At 49.7% G+C, this 17,873-nt stretch overlaps 3 protein-coding genes across 5 annotated transcripts in view; all 3 read right to left on the bottom strand.

Moving 5' to 3' along the window:
* Nucleotides 1-252: 252 nt before the first annotated feature.
* On the bottom strand, nucleotides 253-12,507 carry baz1a (bromodomain adjacent to zinc finger domain, 1A). 2 transcript variants are annotated; one of them, XM_083910901.1, is made up of 30 exons: nucleotides 12,390-12,507; nucleotides 11,964-12,082; nucleotides 10,418-10,687; nucleotides 9,377-9,517; nucleotides 9,181-9,285; nucleotides 8,943-9,030; nucleotides 8,747-8,869; nucleotides 8,436-8,633; nucleotides 8,238-8,333; nucleotides 8,023-8,161; nucleotides 7,796-7,927; nucleotides 7,044-7,364; nucleotides 6,780-6,945; nucleotides 5,959-6,045; nucleotides 5,797-5,879; nucleotides 5,634-5,716; nucleotides 5,036-5,289; nucleotides 4,708-4,928; nucleotides 3,907-4,037; nucleotides 3,689-3,810; nucleotides 3,453-3,607; nucleotides 3,098-3,169; nucleotides 2,919-3,001; nucleotides 2,634-2,798; nucleotides 2,325-2,557; nucleotides 2,139-2,237; nucleotides 1,923-2,068; nucleotides 1,658-1,842; nucleotides 754-841; nucleotides 253-669 (listed from the first exon to the last, which is right to left on the bottom strand). In XM_083910901.1, the coding sequence occupies exons 2-30, from the start codon at nucleotides 12,074-12,076 to the stop codon at nucleotides 494-496; spliced, it is 4,275 nt and encodes a 1,424-aa protein (XP_083767027.1). In that variant the 5' UTR covers nucleotides 12,077-12,082; nucleotides 12,390-12,507; the 3' UTR covers nucleotides 253-493. The 2 variants fall into 2 exon arrangements, with proteins under 2 accessions (XP_083767027.1, XP_083767028.1); XM_083910902.1 differs by having other exon boundaries at nucleotides 9,181-9,282.
* Nucleotides 12,508-12,956: 449 nt separating this feature from the next.
* On the bottom strand, nucleotides 12,957-15,663 carry LOC310930169 (uncharacterized protein). Of its 2 annotated transcripts, none has more exons than XM_083910888.1 (8): nucleotides 15,498-15,663; nucleotides 14,708-14,829; nucleotides 14,485-14,623; nucleotides 14,271-14,392; nucleotides 13,855-13,965; nucleotides 13,622-13,728; nucleotides 13,359-13,449; nucleotides 12,957-13,292 (listed from the first exon to the last, which is right to left on the bottom strand). In XM_083910888.1, the coding sequence occupies exons 1-8, from the start codon at nucleotides 15,592-15,594 to the stop codon at nucleotides 13,167-13,169; spliced, it is 915 nt and encodes a 304-aa protein (XP_083767014.1). In that variant the 5' UTR covers nucleotides 15,595-15,663; the 3' UTR covers nucleotides 12,957-13,166. The 2 variants fall into 2 exon arrangements, with proteins under 2 accessions (XP_083767014.1, XP_083767015.1); XM_083910889.1 differs by having other exon boundaries at nucleotides 12,957-13,280; nucleotides 15,498-15,662.
* An 835-nt stretch (nucleotides 15,664-16,498) lies between these two features.
* strn3 (striatin, calmodulin binding protein 3) overlaps nucleotides 16,499-17,873 on the bottom strand; it is an 11,184-nt gene continuing 9,809 nt past the window's right edge. The window contains exon 16 of the mRNA XM_083910898.1: nucleotides 16,499-17,873. This exon is cut by the window's right edge and continues 288 nt beyond it. The gene's annotated coding sequence lies outside the window, so the exon portion shown is untranslated.

The raw sequence follows: 17,873 nt of genomic DNA, 5'->3' as shown, positions 1-17,873 counted from the left end.
TAAAATGACCTTTGAACTCACTGATGACACACCTTTGGTTTGGCTCCTCCCCCTCCTTTTACAGGCAGTCACATGACCGTGTGTGTGTGTGTGAACAGACAAACAGCAGGTGTTTTTATAAAACCTCTTTTATTTTTACATCATGAATAAACAACAGGTGACGTCATCAGAGTCTATCAGTCATAAATAAAGACAAACTGCAACTAAATAAATACAGGCAGGGGGCGCTGCTGCAGTGGCTCCAGTGTAGTTTAGACAGCCTGACCCCCTCTCACACACACACACACACACACACTCCAAAAGTTAGAACACAAAAAGTAGAAATGCAGAGGTCAAAGGTCAAAACGATCAATAATCAACTTTCTATTCATGAACATTTAATGAGCTCAGTCAACAAGAAATAACAAAGGTGATGATGTCAGCAGAGTGATGACATCACTTCCTGTTTGGTCCAAAAACAGACAAAAGGACAAAGGTGGCCGCGGGGGCGTGGTCAGTGTCGGGATCGTTTGGCGGTGGGGGCGGAGCTAAGGTCGGACAGGCCCAGCCTCCTGAGCTCAGAGTAGAAGAAGAGCTGCAGACGACTTCCTGCTTTAGCCTCGTTAGTGTGACGAGGATTATACTGAAGACAGTTAGAGAACATGAGCTCCACGTCTGACACGAAGTCACCTGACACACAGGAAACAGACGTTAGCCACGCCCACACACAGGAAACAAGCGTTAGCCACGCCCACAAACACACACACTGCTCACCTGCTGACTGATATTCACAGTTGTTCACTCTCTCTCTGATCACACTCAGAGCCATCGGCTTCTTGATGATGTCATAGTAGTCAGGGACCTACACACACACACACACACACACACACACACACACACACACAAAGATAGACACACACGCATTAACTTAGTGTTTGTGAAAGAGAGAGTGTGTCATATTGTGTTTGTTTTTGAATTGTGTGTGTTGCATTGTATTGTGTGCGTGTTGTTTTGTGTGTGTGTATTGTTAGTGTGTGTTGTATTGTGTGTGTTTTGTGTGTGTTGTTATATTGTGTACCTGTGTCCTGGACACCAGCTTCTTAAAGGGCCAGCAGTCCTCATGTCTCACCAGCTTGTGTTGTATTGTATGTGTGTGTGTGTGTTGCGTTGTGTGGTATTGTGTGTGTGTTGTATTGTATGTGTGTGTTGCGTTGTGTGGTATTGTGTGTGTGTTGTATTGTATGTGTATGTTGCGTTGTGTGGTATTGTGTGTGTGTTGTATTGTATGTGTGTGTTGCGTTGTATTGTATGTGTGTGTGTGTTGTATTGTGTGGTATTGTGTGTGTGTGTGTTGCGTTGTGTGTGTGTTTTGGGTGTTGTTATATTGTGCCGTTTTGTGTCAGTGTGTGTCTGTTGTATTGTGTGTCTGTGTGTTGTGTACCCATGTCTTGGACACCAGCTTCTTAAAGGGCCAGCTGTCCTCGTGTCTCACCAGCTTGTGTTGTGTTGTATTGTGTTGTTTTGTTTGTTGTGTTGTATTGTGTGTGTCTGTGTGTGTGTACCTGTGTCCTGGACACCAGCTTCTTAAAGGGCCAGCTGTCCTCATGTCTCACCAGCTTGTATTGTGTTGTTTTGTGTTGTGTTGTTTGTTGTATTGTGTGTGTCTGTGTGTGTGTACCTGTGTCCTGGACACCAGCTTCTTAAAGGGCCAGCTGTCCTCGTGTCTCACCAGCTCCACCGTCAGCTGTTCATAGGCCGACAGCTCGTGGACGCCTTGGCTCCGCCCAGAGGAGCGTCTGGAGGAAGTGGAGGGGGCGGAGCTGCCGACGAGCAGTTTGGATGATTTCGAGGGAGGAGCCATTTCTGTGGGAGGGTCAAAGGTTAACAGGATCCTGACAGGTGAGTGACATGTGATCTCAGGTCAGAGGTCAAAGGTCGTTCACCTGTCAGCGCCCTCTTCTGACCAGGTGAAGGAGGCGGGGGCTCCAGGCTCAGACGGGCGCTGGTCCGACTCCCAGGGCGGGGCGGAGCTTTGGTGGCCGACGCCACAGGCTTTGATGTAGGGGGCGTGGCCTTCTTTGCTGAGGGCCTGTGGACAGATGAGGTTAATGATGACAATGACTCAGCTGTCAATCAGGAGTGACTCAGCAGATTCTCACCTGGAGGCTGACGAGCTCTTCCCCACTGGTGTAGTGTTGTTTTTGGGCGTGGCCTGTTGAGTTCTGCCTTTAGGGGGCGGAGCCTGGTTCTTCTTGGTGCTGATGGGGGGGGGGGGGGGGTTGACAAGTGAGTGACAGTCCAGTGTGGACACCACTTCTGATTCAGCTGAATGTTTTCACTCTTACCTCACTGACACTTCCTCCTCCTCTTCCTCTGACTCCTCCTCCTCCTCTTCTGACTCCTCCTCCTCAGTCTCTTCAGACTCCTCCTCTTCTTCAGACTCCTCCTCCTCCTCCTCCTCCTCCTCCTCCTCCTCCAGCTCGTCCTCGTCGATAGAGGAGCGTTGTCGTGAGGGGATTCTGTTGGATCTTTGTTTGGGTCGACAGTCGGGACAGAACCAGTCTCCTTCTGGAACCGTCTGACACACACACACACAGAGTCAGTACCAGCGCTGCCCCCTGTTGGTCATCACAGGTATGTAAATGAGTACGTACCTTGAGGCGTGGCCTGAGGCAGTGTGTGTGGTGTCCTCGGTCACAGCCGTCACACAGAAGCATGTTGTCAGCGTCTCCTTTACGTCTGCAGAGACGACAGCGAGCGTTCAGGACCGACCGAGACCAGAGGACACTTCTCTCCAGGGAGGACAGGTGGACAAACACCTGAGACACACAGAGACACACACACAGATCTTCAGATATGAGATTCTGCCTCATAAGGACCAGGTTTTGGTCTCCATGAGGACCACTGGGACACACACACACACACACACACACACACACCTGGGACAGACTGGAGCAGGACTGCAGAGACTCTCTCCATCGCTCCAACACCGTCTTTGTCACTCGACCATTTTCACTTCCATCTTAGAGAGAGAGAGGGAGACACACACACACACAAACAGGATCAATAACTGTGATCACAGAGGATCGATGTGATCGATCAAGACGATCAGTCTGACCTTCACTGGCCTCATCATCGTCCTTCTTCTTGTTCTTCTTCGTCTTCTGGTCTTTCTTTGAGTCTTCTTCACCTGTGTGTGTGTGTGTGTGTGTGTGTGTGTGAGTGAGAGAGAGATCATGTTATCTCTGACAGGATACAGTGACTCACAGTGACCACTAGAGGGCAAAAGCAGTAACTATTTTATTTCCCAACACTAATACCACTTCACAACCTCCCAGACCTGGTCCAGACCTGGTCCAGACCTGGTCCAGACCTGGTCCAGACCTGGTCCAGACCTGGTCCAGACCTGGTCCAGACCTGGTCCAGACCTGGTCCAGACCTGGTCCAGACCCGTGTGTGTGTGTGTGTCTTACCCAGAGGAGCTTTGAGGAAGCGTCTCTCGATGCCTTGCTCGATGTGAGTCAGAGCCAGAGCCAGGACTCGTACAGAGTTGCTGATCACCTGAGGAGTTCCACTGCCGCTGGTTCCACTTCCTGCTGCTGCTGTGTCTGACCTGAGCTCCTGGAGTCTGACACACACACACACACACAGAGTTAGAGCTCCGCCCCCACAGCTGCCTCACACATACACCTCACTTCCTGTTCCTCACCTGTCTTTGGCTCTCAGCTGACTTGACTCCGCCTCCAGGGCGTCACTCTCTCTGACATCACAGCACACCAGCTCGTAGTTTCCCGCCTCCAGCGCCGAGCGCCACACGTGACGGTCCATCACCTGCAGAGAGAGAGAGAGGGGGCGGGTCAGCTGAGGTCACCTGAGGTCACCTGAGGTCAGGTGAGGTCAGGTGAGGTCAGAGTGATGACCTCATACCTTCAGAGTTCCCAGAGTTCCTTGGTGGATTCTGTCCTCGATGTCCAGCAGCAGGTCTCTGAGTCTGACCTCCATCTGTGTCTCTGCTGCTGCAATGCATTCTGGGACGGACCTGGATGACTCTGGGTGATCTGTGACAGACATCAGCACAGGGGTCAGAGGTCAGTGTGTGTTACCTGTGTGTGTGTGCGTGCACGTGTGTTACCTGTGTGTGTGTCTGTGTCTCTCCAAGTGTGTTACCTGTGAGTGTGTATTTCCTGTGAGTGTGTGTGTACTTGTCTCTGTGACTCAGCAGTAGTATCAGTGTGTGTACTTGTATTACCTGTGAGTGTGTACTTGTGTTACCTGTGTGTAATTATGTAACCTGTGTGTACTTGTGTTACCTGTGAGTGTGTACTTGTATTACCCGTGAGTGTGTACTTGTATTACCTCTGAGTGTGTACTTGTGTTACCTGTGAGTGTGTACTTGTATTACCTGCGAGTGTGTACTTGTATTACCTGTGAGTGTGTACTTGTATTACCTGTGAGTGTGTACTTGTATTACCTCTGAGTGTGTGAGTGTGTACTCACACACTCACCTGTGAGTGTGTACTTGTCTCTGTGACTCTGACTCAGCAGTAGTATCAGTCTGTGTACTTGTATTACCTGTGAGTGTGTACTTGTATTACCTGTGAGTGTGTACTTGTATTACCTGTGAGTGTGTACTTGTCTCTGTGACTGTGACTCAGCAGTAGTATCTGTGTGTGTACTTGTGTGTACTTGTGTGTACTTGTATTACCTGCAAGTGTGTACTTGTATTACCTGTGAGTGTGTACTTGTCTCTGTGACTGTGACTCAGCAGTAGTATCAGTCTGTCTCTCTCGTGCTGCAGCGCCTCCTTCAGGCCGCTCTCTCTATGACCTCGAGGGTTCAGAGCGTCCATCAGCTGCTCCAGCTCGTCCACTGAGCTGTAGAACGACCACCTGATTGGACGATCGAGCGGCGGGCCGCAGGTAAAGAGGGGGGCGGGGCTGGAGCCGGTGCTGTGCAGGAGAGGAAGTGACGTCATCATCAGTGATGTCATCAGTGATGTCATCATTGATGTCGCCGCGTGACCTCATGATTCATCAGAAAACAACAGTGACCTCACCTTCCCTCGGCCGGCTCCTCCTTCATGTCCTCCTCCTCCTCCTCCTCCTCCTCCTCCATGGATGTGGCGCTCTGTGGGCGTGGCTGTGGGCGTGGCTGCAGCATGTCCTCCGTCAGGCCGAAGGCGTCGTCCTCCACAAACAGAGCAGGCGTGGAGGGGAGGAGCCAGTAGCGGCGGTAGAGGCGGTCCCTGCCCAGAGGCTGCAGGCAGGTGCAGGCCGCCGCCTTCTGGATCCGCCCCTGCAGCTCTCGAACCTGCGGGAGGAACAGGCCCCGCCCACGTCAGAAAAACATCATTACATCATCACAGCTGTCCGTCTGTGGTGGCTCCTCCCACATCCAGAGACTCACTCTGCCACACCAAAGTCCATAGAGAAAACCAGTGATTTTAACTGGAGGAGACACAGGAGCTGCTGGTCCTCTGCTGCCTCGTGTGGTCACTTTGTGTCAGTCATTGTAAGTTAGTGATGGAGGCAGCAGTGGATCAACAACTCCTGTGAACTCCTGTGTGCTGTGATGTTAAAATCACTGGTTTACTCTATGGACTTTGGTGTGGGAGAGTGAGAGTGTGTGTGTGTGTGTGTGTGTGTGAGTGAGACCTTCTCCTGCTCCTCCTCCTGCTCCTCAGCTGTCAGGCTGCTGTAGGTCAGAGGTCTGAGGTCAGAGGTCATGGGGTGAGTGACTGTAGGACAGAGAGAGAGAGCATGACTCAGCAGAAAGAGCAGTGAAAGCACAGAGGAAACATGACTCGTGTGTTTTTACCTTTAGTCGTCATCATGTTGTTGGACGATGAAGAGTTGTGTTCCTCGTCATCCTCGGTGTGTTGTTGTTGTGCAGCAGAGTCACTGGAGACAACAACAACAACGTCATGGTCACATGACTGAAACACAACAGACAGTGAAGAGGAGGCGGAGCCTCACTCACCTGTGTGTCTGCACCTTCAGCTTCTCCTCCTTCTCCTTCATCCTCTGCTCCTGCTCCTTCAGACGCTCCTCTTTACGGAGACGCACCCTGACACACACACACACACACACACACACACAAGGTTACAGAGAGTGTGTTACCTGTGAGTGATCTCTGACTCCTCCCTCTCTCTCACCTGTGTACAGACTCCTCCCTCTCTCTCACCTGTGTACAGACTCCTCCCTCTCTCTCACCTGTGTACAGACTCCTCCCTCTCTCTCACCTGTGTACAGACTCCTCCCTCTCTCTCACCTGTGTACAGACTCCTCCCTCTCCCTCACCTGTGTGCAGACTCCTCCCTCTCCCTCACCTGTGTGCAGACTCCTCCCTCTCTCTCACCTGTGTACAGACTCCTCCCTCTCTCTCACCTGTGTACAGACTCCTCCCTCTCTCTCACCTGTGTACAGACTCCTCCCTCTCTCTCACCTGTGTACAGACTCCTCCCTCTCCCTCACCTGTGTGCAGACTCCTCCCTCTCCCTCACCTGTGTGCAGACTCCTCCCTCTCTCTCACCTGTGTACAGACTCCTCCCTCTCTCCCTCACCTGTGTGCAGACTCCTCCCTCTCTCCCTCACCTGTGTACAGACTCCTCCCTCTCCCTCACCTGTGTACAGTCTCCTCCCTCTCTCCCTCACCTGTGTACAGACTCCTCCCTCTCCCTCACCTGTGTGCAGACTCCTCCCTCTCCCTCACCTGTGTACAGACTCCTCCCTCTCTCCCTCACCTGTGTACAGACTCCTCCCTCTCTCTCACCTGTGTGCAGACTCCTCCCTCTCTCTCACCTGTGCGCAGTCTCCTCCCTCTCTCGTCGGTGTTGCTCCGCCCTGATCTCCCTCAGTTCCTGTCTTGCTGTCTTCTGTTCGTCCACACTGTCCTCGATGACGTCTCTGCTGGAGGACAAAGTGAGGAGCTTCCCCACCAGAGCATGGAGGATCTTCACTTTGTCTCCTGAACACACACACACACACACACACACGTTACACTCATGTGACCACAGTGACCATGTGACAGTGATCATGTGACAGTGATCATGTGACGTCTCTGACCTGGCGTCAGGTCGTAGACGGCGGTGGTCGCCAGCCTCTTGACCAGCGCCGGCTCGGCCAATCGCAGCTCCACACAGGGGTCGTCCATCAGCGTGAACCCGCCCTGCTTCTGGTAGCGCAGCTTGGCGTTGCCGTGGTTACAGTCGGCGCCAGACGCCAGGATGTGCAGGCGCAGGATCTCTGAGAGCGTGCAGCTGTCCAGGCCCAGGTCCTTCAGGCCACGCCCCTGGTGCAGCTGAGGCCACGCCCCCGCCAACGACGCCACCGCGCTCAACGCCGAGCGAGTCGGGTCCGAGTCGTCCTCCAGAGCCTCAGTCAGGTCTGTGACACACACACACACACACACACACACACACACACACACACAGGTTTACACTTAGAGGGTATTCATGAGAGCAGAAAGATAAGAGTGTGTGTGTGTGTGTGTCTGTCTCTGTTTGTGTGTGTCTCTGTGTGTGTGTGTCTGTGTGTGTGTTTGAGTGCGTGTCTCTGTGTGTGTGTGTGTGTGCGTGTCTGTCTGTGTGTGTGTCTTTCTCTGTGTGTGTCTCTGTGTGTGTGTGTTTCTGTCTCAGTGTGTGTCTGTCTCTGTGTGTGTGTCTCAGTGTGTGTCTGTCTCAGTGTGTGATTGTCTCAGTGTGTGTCTGTCTCAGTGTGTGTGTGTTTGTGTGTGTTTCTGTCTGTGTGTGTTTCTGTCTCTGTGTGTCTCAGTATGTGTGTGTGTGTGTGTGTGTGTGTGTGTGTGTGTGTGTGACCTTCAGCCTGGTCCTTGGTCACCTCCTCCTGCTCCTCGTCCAGAGCCTGAAAGATGGCGGTGAGGAAGAAGAAGAGCAGCTCACACAGAGGACCTTCAGGATCAGAACCCACCAGAGCCTCCTCCAGAACCTCTGTGGACACAACACAGTCTGGATCAGAACCACACAAACTCACAGAGACCAGGACCAGGACCAGGACCAGGACCAGGAGCAGAGCTGATCCTCACCCAGAGACACTCCATCAGGGAACTCGTCCTTCAGATCATAGGCTTCTCCAAACGCTCTCAGGAACTCCAGAACCATCAGAGCTTCACCAAACACTTCTGCTGGAAGACGAGTCCTCACAGGAACTGGACTGGGAAGATCCTGGAAGATCAGAGAAGATCAGAGAAGATCCGTGTGTGTGTGTGTGTGTGTGTGTGTGTGTGATGCCTTCACTGACCTTCAGATCTTCACACTCCATGTCTTCTCTGGGTTTGTTCCACAGCTTCAGACGTTCTGCATATTTCTTCTTCTCCTCCTTTAACTTCTCTCGCTCCTGTGAGTTTGTGCAGAAGAGTTTCATCATCACCATCATCTTCATCATCATCATCATCACCATCATCATCATCATCATCATCATCATCCTCCTCCTCCTCACCCTCTCCTTCTCCAGCCTCATCAGATCCTTCTCCTCTCTCCTCTTCTGCTTCTCCTCCTCAAACCTCCTCCTCTGCTCCTCCTTCATCTTCTCCTTGTCCTCCCTCTCCCTCCTCTTGGCCTCCTGCACCTCCTCCTTCTCCTTCTTCAGGCGCGCTCTCTCCATCTCCTCCCTCTGCTGCAGCAGCTTCATCTTCTCCTTCAGAGACAACAGTGACAGAAGATTCAGCCTCCTGACACTAGGGGGCAGCAGCAGCAGCAGCAGCCTCTGCTTTAATACACACACACACTCATCATCAACTGATGCCTCACCTGACCAGACAGGCCACGCCCCCCACTTTTAGAGGAGGGGCTGAAGGGGAGGGGGGGGGGCTCGTCAGGGAAGAACTGAGAGAAGACGTTTTCAGAGAGATGGTATTTGACCACCGAGGACGCCTGTGAGGGACAGAGACAGTGAGACACAGCCAGGGGGCGTGGTCAGCAGCAGTGCATTGTGGGTGGTGGTCACCTTGAGCGTGATGGTTCCATTGTGAGGTTCACAGTGTTGTTTGAGCAGCAGCTTCAGTCTCTCTCTGGACAGAGTCGACTTCCTGCGACTGAGACAAACAAAGGGTTAAATATGGAGGCTCCGCCCACCAGACCCCACCTGGACACGCCCCCTTCGAGCTGAAAGACATTCTTTAGACGGTGAAAGTCCTTTCAAAATAAAAGTCTCCTGTCAGAGAGGATGAGGCCACGCCCCTCACCTGATCTGATTGGCTCTGACAGTGAACGTCTCGCTCTGTTCGTCCATCGACCTCACGATGTATTTAAAGACAGACGGACTCAGAGGCTTCTTTGTCTTCTTCCTGCTGACGCACACACACACACACACACACACACACAGGTCACTATCGCTGCAGGTTTCCTTCACCGTGACCTCTGACCTCTGACCTCACTGACCCGTTAGCTGTTGGACTCTGGAGGACAGGGACGTCTTCATCGCTGTCACTGATGACGATAGTGTCACTGTCAGCAGATAGCTTAGCACGACCGTTAGCGCTGGAGTGAGGAGAGTGAACCTGTACAATCTCACACACATGTCTGTAACACACACACACACACACTTTTAACTAGAGTAACAAACACATTTACCAAAAACAAAGACTAGTTTTTCTGAAGTTTGTAAACCACTCACTCTCCCACACCAAAGTCACTCACTCTCTCACACCAAAGTCACTCACTCTCACACACCAAAGTCACTCACTCTCTCACACCAAAGTCACTTACTCTCTCACACCAAAGTCACTCACTCTCTCACACCAAAGTCACTCACTCTCCCACACCAAAGTAACTCACTCTACCACACCAGTCACTCACTCTCCCACACCAAAGTAACTCACTCTCCCACACCGAAGTCACTCACTCTCTCACACCAAAATCACTCACTCTCCCACACCAAAGTCACTCACTCTCCCACACCAAAGTCACTCGCTCTCTCACACCAAAGTCACTCACTCTCCCACACCAAAGTCACTCACTCTCACACACCAAAGTCACTCACTCTCTCACACCAAAGTCACTCACTCTCTCACACCAAAGTCACTCACTCTCTCACACCAAAGTAACTCACTCTCCCACACCAGTCACTCACTCTCCCACACCAAAATCACTCACTCTCCCACACCAAAGTCACTCACTCTCCAACACCAAAGTCACTCACTCTCACACACCAAAGGAGTTGTTGATCCACTGCTGCCTCCTTTACTAAGTTACAATGACTCTGATACATATCAGAGTATTGATCAGTATCAGAGTATTGATCAGAGTATTGATCAGTATCAGAGTATTGATCAGTATCAGAGTATTGATCAGTATCAGAGTATTGATCAGTATCAGAGTATTGATCAGAGTATTGATCAGTATCAGAGTATTGATCAGAGTATTGATCAGTATCAGAGTATTGATCAGTATCAGAGTATTGATCAGAGTATTGATCAGTACCTGTGTCCGGTCACGTCCACAGTCTCTCCAGGGAAAAACCTGTCTTTGACAAACGCGTAGACGTCCTCGCACAGCTCCGTCAGCCTGCAGTGACCGCTCACGGCCACCAGGTGGAGCAGAGGAACCACCAGAGCCTGAGGGAAGTTCTGCAGGTTCTGATTGGCCCGACGCTCGCTCTCCACCGCCTCCAGGTAAGTGAGGCCCGCTCGCCCCGTCAGAGCACAGCTCCACACCAGACTGTTACACAGGATGGTCCTCTCAAAGAAGTCACTGAGGAGGAGGAGCAGGAGGAGCAGGAGGAGGAGGAGGAGGAGCAGGAGAGGAGAAGGAGAGAGAGGAGGAGGAGGAGGAGAGGGAGGAGAGGAAGGAGAGGAGGAGGAGAATTTACAATCCTTTAAAAACTTCATATTTAACTACATTAAAAACACTGTGAATTAAAGCTGTGATAAATAGTTAAATAAATCTGTTATAGAGCAACTGAACCAGGTTAAACTAGGTTAAACCAGGTTAAACTAGTACTTTTAGCTAACCTGACCTCTGTACTGAAAAACACGTCCTACTTTTAGTCAGGACGCCCTAAGGACGCCTTAAAGATGCCTTAAAGACGCCCTAAAGACGCCCTAAAGACGCCTTAAAGACGCACTAAAGATGCCTTAAAGACGCCTTAAAGACACCCTAAAAACGCCTTAAAGACGCCTTAAAGATGCCTTAAAGACACCCTAAAAACGCCTTAAAGACACCCTAAAAACGCCTTAAAGACGCCTTAAAGACGCCCTAAAGACGCCTTAAAGATGCCTTAAAGACGCCCTAAAGAGGCCTTAAAGATGCCTTAAAGACGCCCTAAAGACGCCTTAAAGACGCCCTGTATCTTCTTCCTTCTTTTCTTCGCTAACTTCACTGAACGTAATTAAAATTCACAGATTCAAGTATGTTTTCAGATGAAATCTGACAGAATCACATGATTTTACTGTGAGGACGACGATGATATTATTGGAACTTTATAAAGTTTGAACAAAGTTTAGAGAAAAGGATAAACTCTGTTATCTTTATCTTTTATTATAAGTTATATACAAATAAGGACTTGAACTTTTCAGTAACTTTTGAGCGTGTACAAATACAGCTTAAGTACACAGATGATGTACTTTATACACAGAATAACTGTGACATGAGTTAGTGTCAGTGCAGAGTAATCGATCCCTGATCGTCACCTGCTCAGGTGATCACAGATCGATCACGTGACCTCACAGCGGCCTGTTGTCACTGAGCTAACGGCTAACAGCCGCTAATCCTCTTTAGCCGTCCCGCTGCTAACTGTCTGAGCTAACATGTGGAGATAAAAACACCTGTGACGTCACGCAGGTGTTTTCAGCTGTGGGGTCAGAGGTTGAGGCGTTCACGAGCCCTCGGAACTCGGACTTTTTTTCTCTCTTTTTCCGACTTTTGTTGACGTTGTTTAGAAGTTTTCGCGGCTGTCAGTCAAACTTGTGTGTGCCCGCTCAGACCCTGACCCGGCCCGGCTCAGCCCGGCTCGGCTCGGGTTACTTACTCGTAGCTCCTGAAGATCTCGTGGGTGATTTTACAGAGAAAAACCTCTTCGTCCGGACGCAGATCCGCGGGAGGTTTCTGCCTCACGAAGGCTTTTCTGTGGAGCAGCGGCATCTTCTCCTGAGAGCACGAGCACAAAAAAAGGAGGGAAAGTGTCAAACAAAGAGCGACAATGAGACTCTCGAGTCCCGCAAGAAACACGGGAGTTCGTCCCGGGACCACGACCGCGGAGCTGGAGCCACACACACCGAGCAGGAGCCCGGGGGAGCGGAGCCGAAGAGCGGGGATCTTTTGTTCGAGGCGCCGTTAATCTGCGCACATGGAAGCGTGCTCTTCACCGAGTCTCAGCCCGGAAACTGACAACTCTCCGCCCGCTGTGCGAGGCTCCAGCTGCCGCTACACAACCCGCGACACCGCCGCTACGCACCTGAAACACCGTCCGCACCGAGCTGCCGAACACGGAGCCGTAAAAGCCGGTTCAAAGTGAAGCAGAAGCCGGAGAAGTGACGCGGTTCTGAGGCTGGAGCTCAGAGCTCAGGACCGGCCGCTTGTTGACCAAGTTTTCAGATACTTCACGGACCGACTTTAAAGCTCGGAAATATGAGTTTCACCAACAACAGCGACTTTGCGATTCAAACAAAACAACACGAATAACTATTATAATAATAATAATAATAATATAAAGTCTTTCTAACCCCTAATAATTTAATAAACTAACCGTTAATATTATTATATTGTGATTTAATTATCCGTTTTTCAGCTGATTTTAATTCAAAAATCAAAAAGAATAAACTTTTTTTTCTTTTAGAAAAAACTTTTCCAGTTTAATGAACGGAAGGAGACGGAAGATCAAAGACACCGCAGGCGCGGATCAAAGGCAGTGACACTGACCGTGACTCAGCATTTACGAGGAAATGAGTCACGTTCTAACACACTGAAATGATGACGTCATCAGCCTCCTGTTCAAACTCAACCAGCTTTATTTGATCACGTGACAGGAATTTGGCTCATTTTATATGGTTTGATGTGTATGAACACACACACACACACAGGGTTAATGTAAAAGTAATCTGTTTCAAAATGTCCTGAGTTCCCTGAACGCCTCACACCGGCTGAGTAAGTGGGCGGGGCTTGTCTCCGCAGCGGTTGGTCGGCTGTGACGTCACCGTCTCTTCAGTTTGACCCTCTGACGTCAGCCCTCAGGTCACATGACCCTGTACAGGTGGATCTGTCTGAGCGCGTCAGGGTCCGAGTCTCCGCCCACATCCACGTCATAGTCCACAGGAAGCTCCTCCACCCAGCCGGGAGGCAGCGTCTCCTGCTGGACAAACTGCAGTTTAGTGTCAAAGGTCAAAGGTCACGCATGAAATAAATAAAAACAAACAGACAAACAAACCTGTAGATCAGTGAGAGACTCCTGTAGACTGGGAACAGTCACCAAGAGAGAGGACGACTTTGTGAAGTTCTGTGTGATGAACCTCCACGCTCTGTACACACACACACACACACACACAGAGAGAGAGAGACACACACACAGAGCGTGAGTGGTTTATAAAACCTTGGATTTTAGACTTTCTTTTGGATTTATGTACTTCTTACTTCCACAGACACGTGTGTGTGTGTGTGTGTGTGTCTCTGTGTGTGTGTGTGTGTCGTCACCTGACTTGCTCTTTGGGCTCCATGAAATACTCAAAGACGTTGTTCATGATCAGGACGTCAGCGTTCTGCAGAAGAGTGTCCTGTGTACAGATGTCAGCCTGGACCACCTGGACACACACACACACACACACACACGTATACAGACACACACACACAGGGCTATTTGACTCCAGTTGGACAGTGAAGAAAATACAAATGTGTGTACGTGTGTGTGTGTGTGTGTGTGTGTGTACCTTGACTCTGTCGTTCAGTCTGTATTTTTCCACCATGTTGTTTTGTAGTTTGACAAAATCTTCACTGAGCTCAACACCGAGCAACAGAGAGGCTGAACTGTACACATAACCCTACACACACACACACACACACACAGAGACACACACACACACACAGAGAGACACAGACACACAGAGAGAGAGAGACACACACACACACACGTACACACACACACACACACAGAGACACAGAGAGAGACACACACACACAGAGACACACACACACACACACAAACAAGGTTTAGATCAGTGGTCTAAAAGGACTTCAGAACAGACATTTGAGTGTGTGTGGGTGTCTCTGTGTGTGTGTGTGCGTCTCTCTGTGTGTGTGTGTGTGTCTCTCTCTCTCTGTGTGTGTGTGTGTGGTGACCTCTGACCCCGTAGAGCACAGCTCCCAGTCTTGACCCCACGTCCACCACAGTTCTCCCGCTCAGGTCGGGCAGAACGTTCTGGAACAGGAAGTGAAGCTCGGACACTGAGAAGGAGTGAGACAGGAAGTCTGTGAGAGAGGAGGACACGCCCACGTCAGAGGACACGCCCACAGCGTCACAACATCACCAAACATGGTCACGATGATGATGATGACATCACCCAAAGGGGCGGTCCTCTGAGAGCCACAGTGGAGGCAGTAGTTGCGGCTCATGGCTCCGCCCTCACACAGCGCGTCCACCTGATCGTCGTCGTACAGGAACGCGTCCACGTGCAGCGTGGGCCGCGGACGCCGCTGCATCTGAAACACACGCCGTCGCCACGGTTACTGAGGGACCGCACGCTTACACCTGAGCTTACCGGTCGTCTGCAGGAGGGGCGGTACCTTGTGATGGGCAGCGGCCTCGCCGGGTAACATGGCGTCCAGAGGCAGGAGAGGTCGGAGGTCGTCTGCGATACTTCGTAACATCAACTTCCTGTTGTCGGTCAACAGGTCGTCCAGCTCACCTACACACACACACACACACACACACACACAGAGACACACACACACACACACACACACAGACGGAGACACACACACACAGACACACACCCACACACACACACAGAGACACACACACCCCCCCACACACACAGACAGACACACCCCGACAGACACACACACAGATACACACACACACAGAGACACACACCCACACACACACACACCCCCACACACCCCGACAGAGACACACACACACACACAGATACACCACAACACACACACAGAGAGACACACACACACACGCACACACACGGAGACACACAGACAGACAGACACACACACACACACACACAAAGACACAAACACACACACACACACACACAGAGAGACACAGACACACACACAGGGAGACACACACACACCCACCCACACACACACACACAAACACAGACACACAGAGAGACACACACACACCCACACACACACAGAGAGACACAGACACACACACACACTTAAAATGTGTTAAAGTACAAGTACACAGAAAAAACTACTCCGTTACAGTAACGCGAGTAAATGTACTCTGATGATTTCACACGGACAGAGATGACGTCAGTGTCGTTAACGTGTGTGCGTGGTCGTGACGTCATGCCTCTGACGTCACAGTCGAGTCCCGGACCACGTGTTTTACCTGAGTGTTTGATCCAGTGAAGAAGTTTAGGAAGTTCTGATGGAGACACTCTGTGCACGAGCTTCTTCAGCTCAGACACACACGCACGCGCGTCCATCTCCGTGTGTCTTCGTATGTCTTCGTGTGTCTCTGTGTGTCTCTTTCTGTCTTCGTGCGTCTTCGTGTGTTTCCGTCTTCAGGAGCTCACGCAGGAACCATTCTTTTTAAGGTGGAACCGGATCCTTAAATCCGTCCATTCATCAAACCGCCGCGTCTCCTTCACCACTGACGTCTCACAGTGACGCCATTTTAAAACTCATCATGTGACGTGAACTCACGTGAGCGTGAGTGACACACACGTTTATGTTTTGACATCAAATCACGTTCCAGAATCTCAACTCTTCATACGACCTTAAGAGCGGGCTTTTTTTGGTGTGAAAACTTTATTGACTACAACAACCTCGCACAACCGTCCAGACCCACAAAAGTCAAATGAACTAAATAAAAATAAAAGCACAGAAAGACGATTTCTGTGGACTTGGTGTTTGCCGAAATGAAAACCATCTCACCGAGGTGTGGAAATGTCCCTCAGTGTGTTTGTGTACGCGTGTTTTAGACAGAAAACATGAAGTGTTACGTTAATGTCGGACATAAGTGATTGTGGTTTGGTGTTAGCTTCAGTGCTACGGAGCTCTTCGGCCTTTAGATCCCGCGAGTGGAGCCAAAACGGAACTGTGCTCATTAATCTGCTGAATTATAAAAGTACCGCAGTTTTAGCATATTAAATTAGGGAGAAATGTCACAACAAAGAGCTTCATTAAGAAGACGAGTTCTGCTCCTGAGTTCGGCGAAGGTGAAATAAAACAATAGTTTATAGATTCTTAATTATAGTTAAATAATGTTATTACTGTGTTAACTGACGTAAACCCTTAAACAATTAATACGTTCATTAATCAGACTTTAATAATAGTTAAAATAACTCCATGTAAATGAGTGAAGCAGCAGCAGCGTCAACAGTTACACCATTTAATAGTTATTATAGACATTTTATATACATTTCAACTGTTTTTTTTCTATGCGGTACAATCTTTAAAATCTCTCGTTTCATCGTTTGTAAATCAAAATAAAGAAAGAAAAGAAAATACTTACAAAACTCATCAAAACTCGCAAACTGATCAGAACTTTGTTTTTTTAACCCTTTTTTGGAAGACTTTTATTGTATTAATCATGCATTTACACAAACAGAAGTGTTTTAGTTCCACAGAACAAAAGAAAAACTGTGATTGATCGCGTCACTGTTCACGTAAAAAAACAAACAACGTTAAATTAACTCAAACTAAAGTTCATCACGAAAAAAGAAAAACAGCGACAAACTAAAACAGGGCGGAGCTTCTTTCTCCTCACGATAAAACGCTCGTGTGATATAAATTAAAAACAATAAAAAAATCACTCAGTGATATGAAGACGAAGGGGAGGAGCTTTAAGGGGGAGGAGCTTAAAGGAGGAACACGGTGGTGCGTTCAGGTGCTCTGTAAACGTCTTTGATCAAAACTAGAAAAGGACAAAAAGTTAAAAAGTGACGTCGATCATTTTTAAAAACACAACCTTTGTTGCTTCTTTGTGATTGACAGGTGTGATTGACAGGTGTCAACATGTGACTCCTGACGTTAAAGGGACAGTTCGGGTCTTTAGAGGAACTTGGATCAGTGTTTGACGACAGGAAACTGAACGGTTGTCAACCGCTCACTCTCCCACACCAAAGTCCATCACTGACTTTGTCTCTTCAGTGTTTGATTGACCTCAGTAAAACAAAGTGACCACACGAGGCAGCAGAGGAGCAGCACAGGACGCAGACTTAGAGTTATTTTTCAGCTGTGTCACAAAAACCCTGAACTGTCCCTTTAAATCCAAACATCTGAATCATTGTTTTTCTTATTTGTAGGTTTTGTGGTCGTCATAGTGACCGACTGAAGATGATCCTCCTCCTCTTCCTCCTCCGCTCTCACTGTTTAAAAGGACAGGGGGCGGGGCATAGGCTGTGGGCGTGTCCTGAGGGCAGGACTGGACGGGGGGAGGAACCTGAATCCTCCTCGCTGCCGTTAACGAGACACTGATTTTTAAAAAATAAAATTTTTATTTATTTTCTATAAACAAAAGTCAGTCATGCTGAACGACCTTCACTCCGGGGTGGAGGCGGGGCTTAAACACAGGGCTCTGATTGGCCCTCCAGGGGCTGAGGTGGAGGCGGACCATGTGACTTCTAAATTCTTTAAAAATGCTGTAAAAAGTTTTTTTTTTGTGGTAAAATCACGTGATCACTTCCTGCGTCCTTTTTCTCCGCGTTAGCGTCCGTCTTTCAGAGACGCAGCTGCTGTTGCTATAGAAACCGCCGGACGC

This window comes from Microchirus variegatus (genome assembly GCF_963457635.1).
Source record: "Microchirus variegatus genome assembly, contig: SUPER_7_unloc_1, whole genome shotgun sequence".
Classification (NCBI taxonomy): Eukaryota; Metazoa; Chordata; class Actinopteri; order Pleuronectiformes; family Soleidae; genus Microchirus; species Microchirus variegatus.
This window is presented reverse-complemented; position numbering and strand designations above follow the sequence as displayed.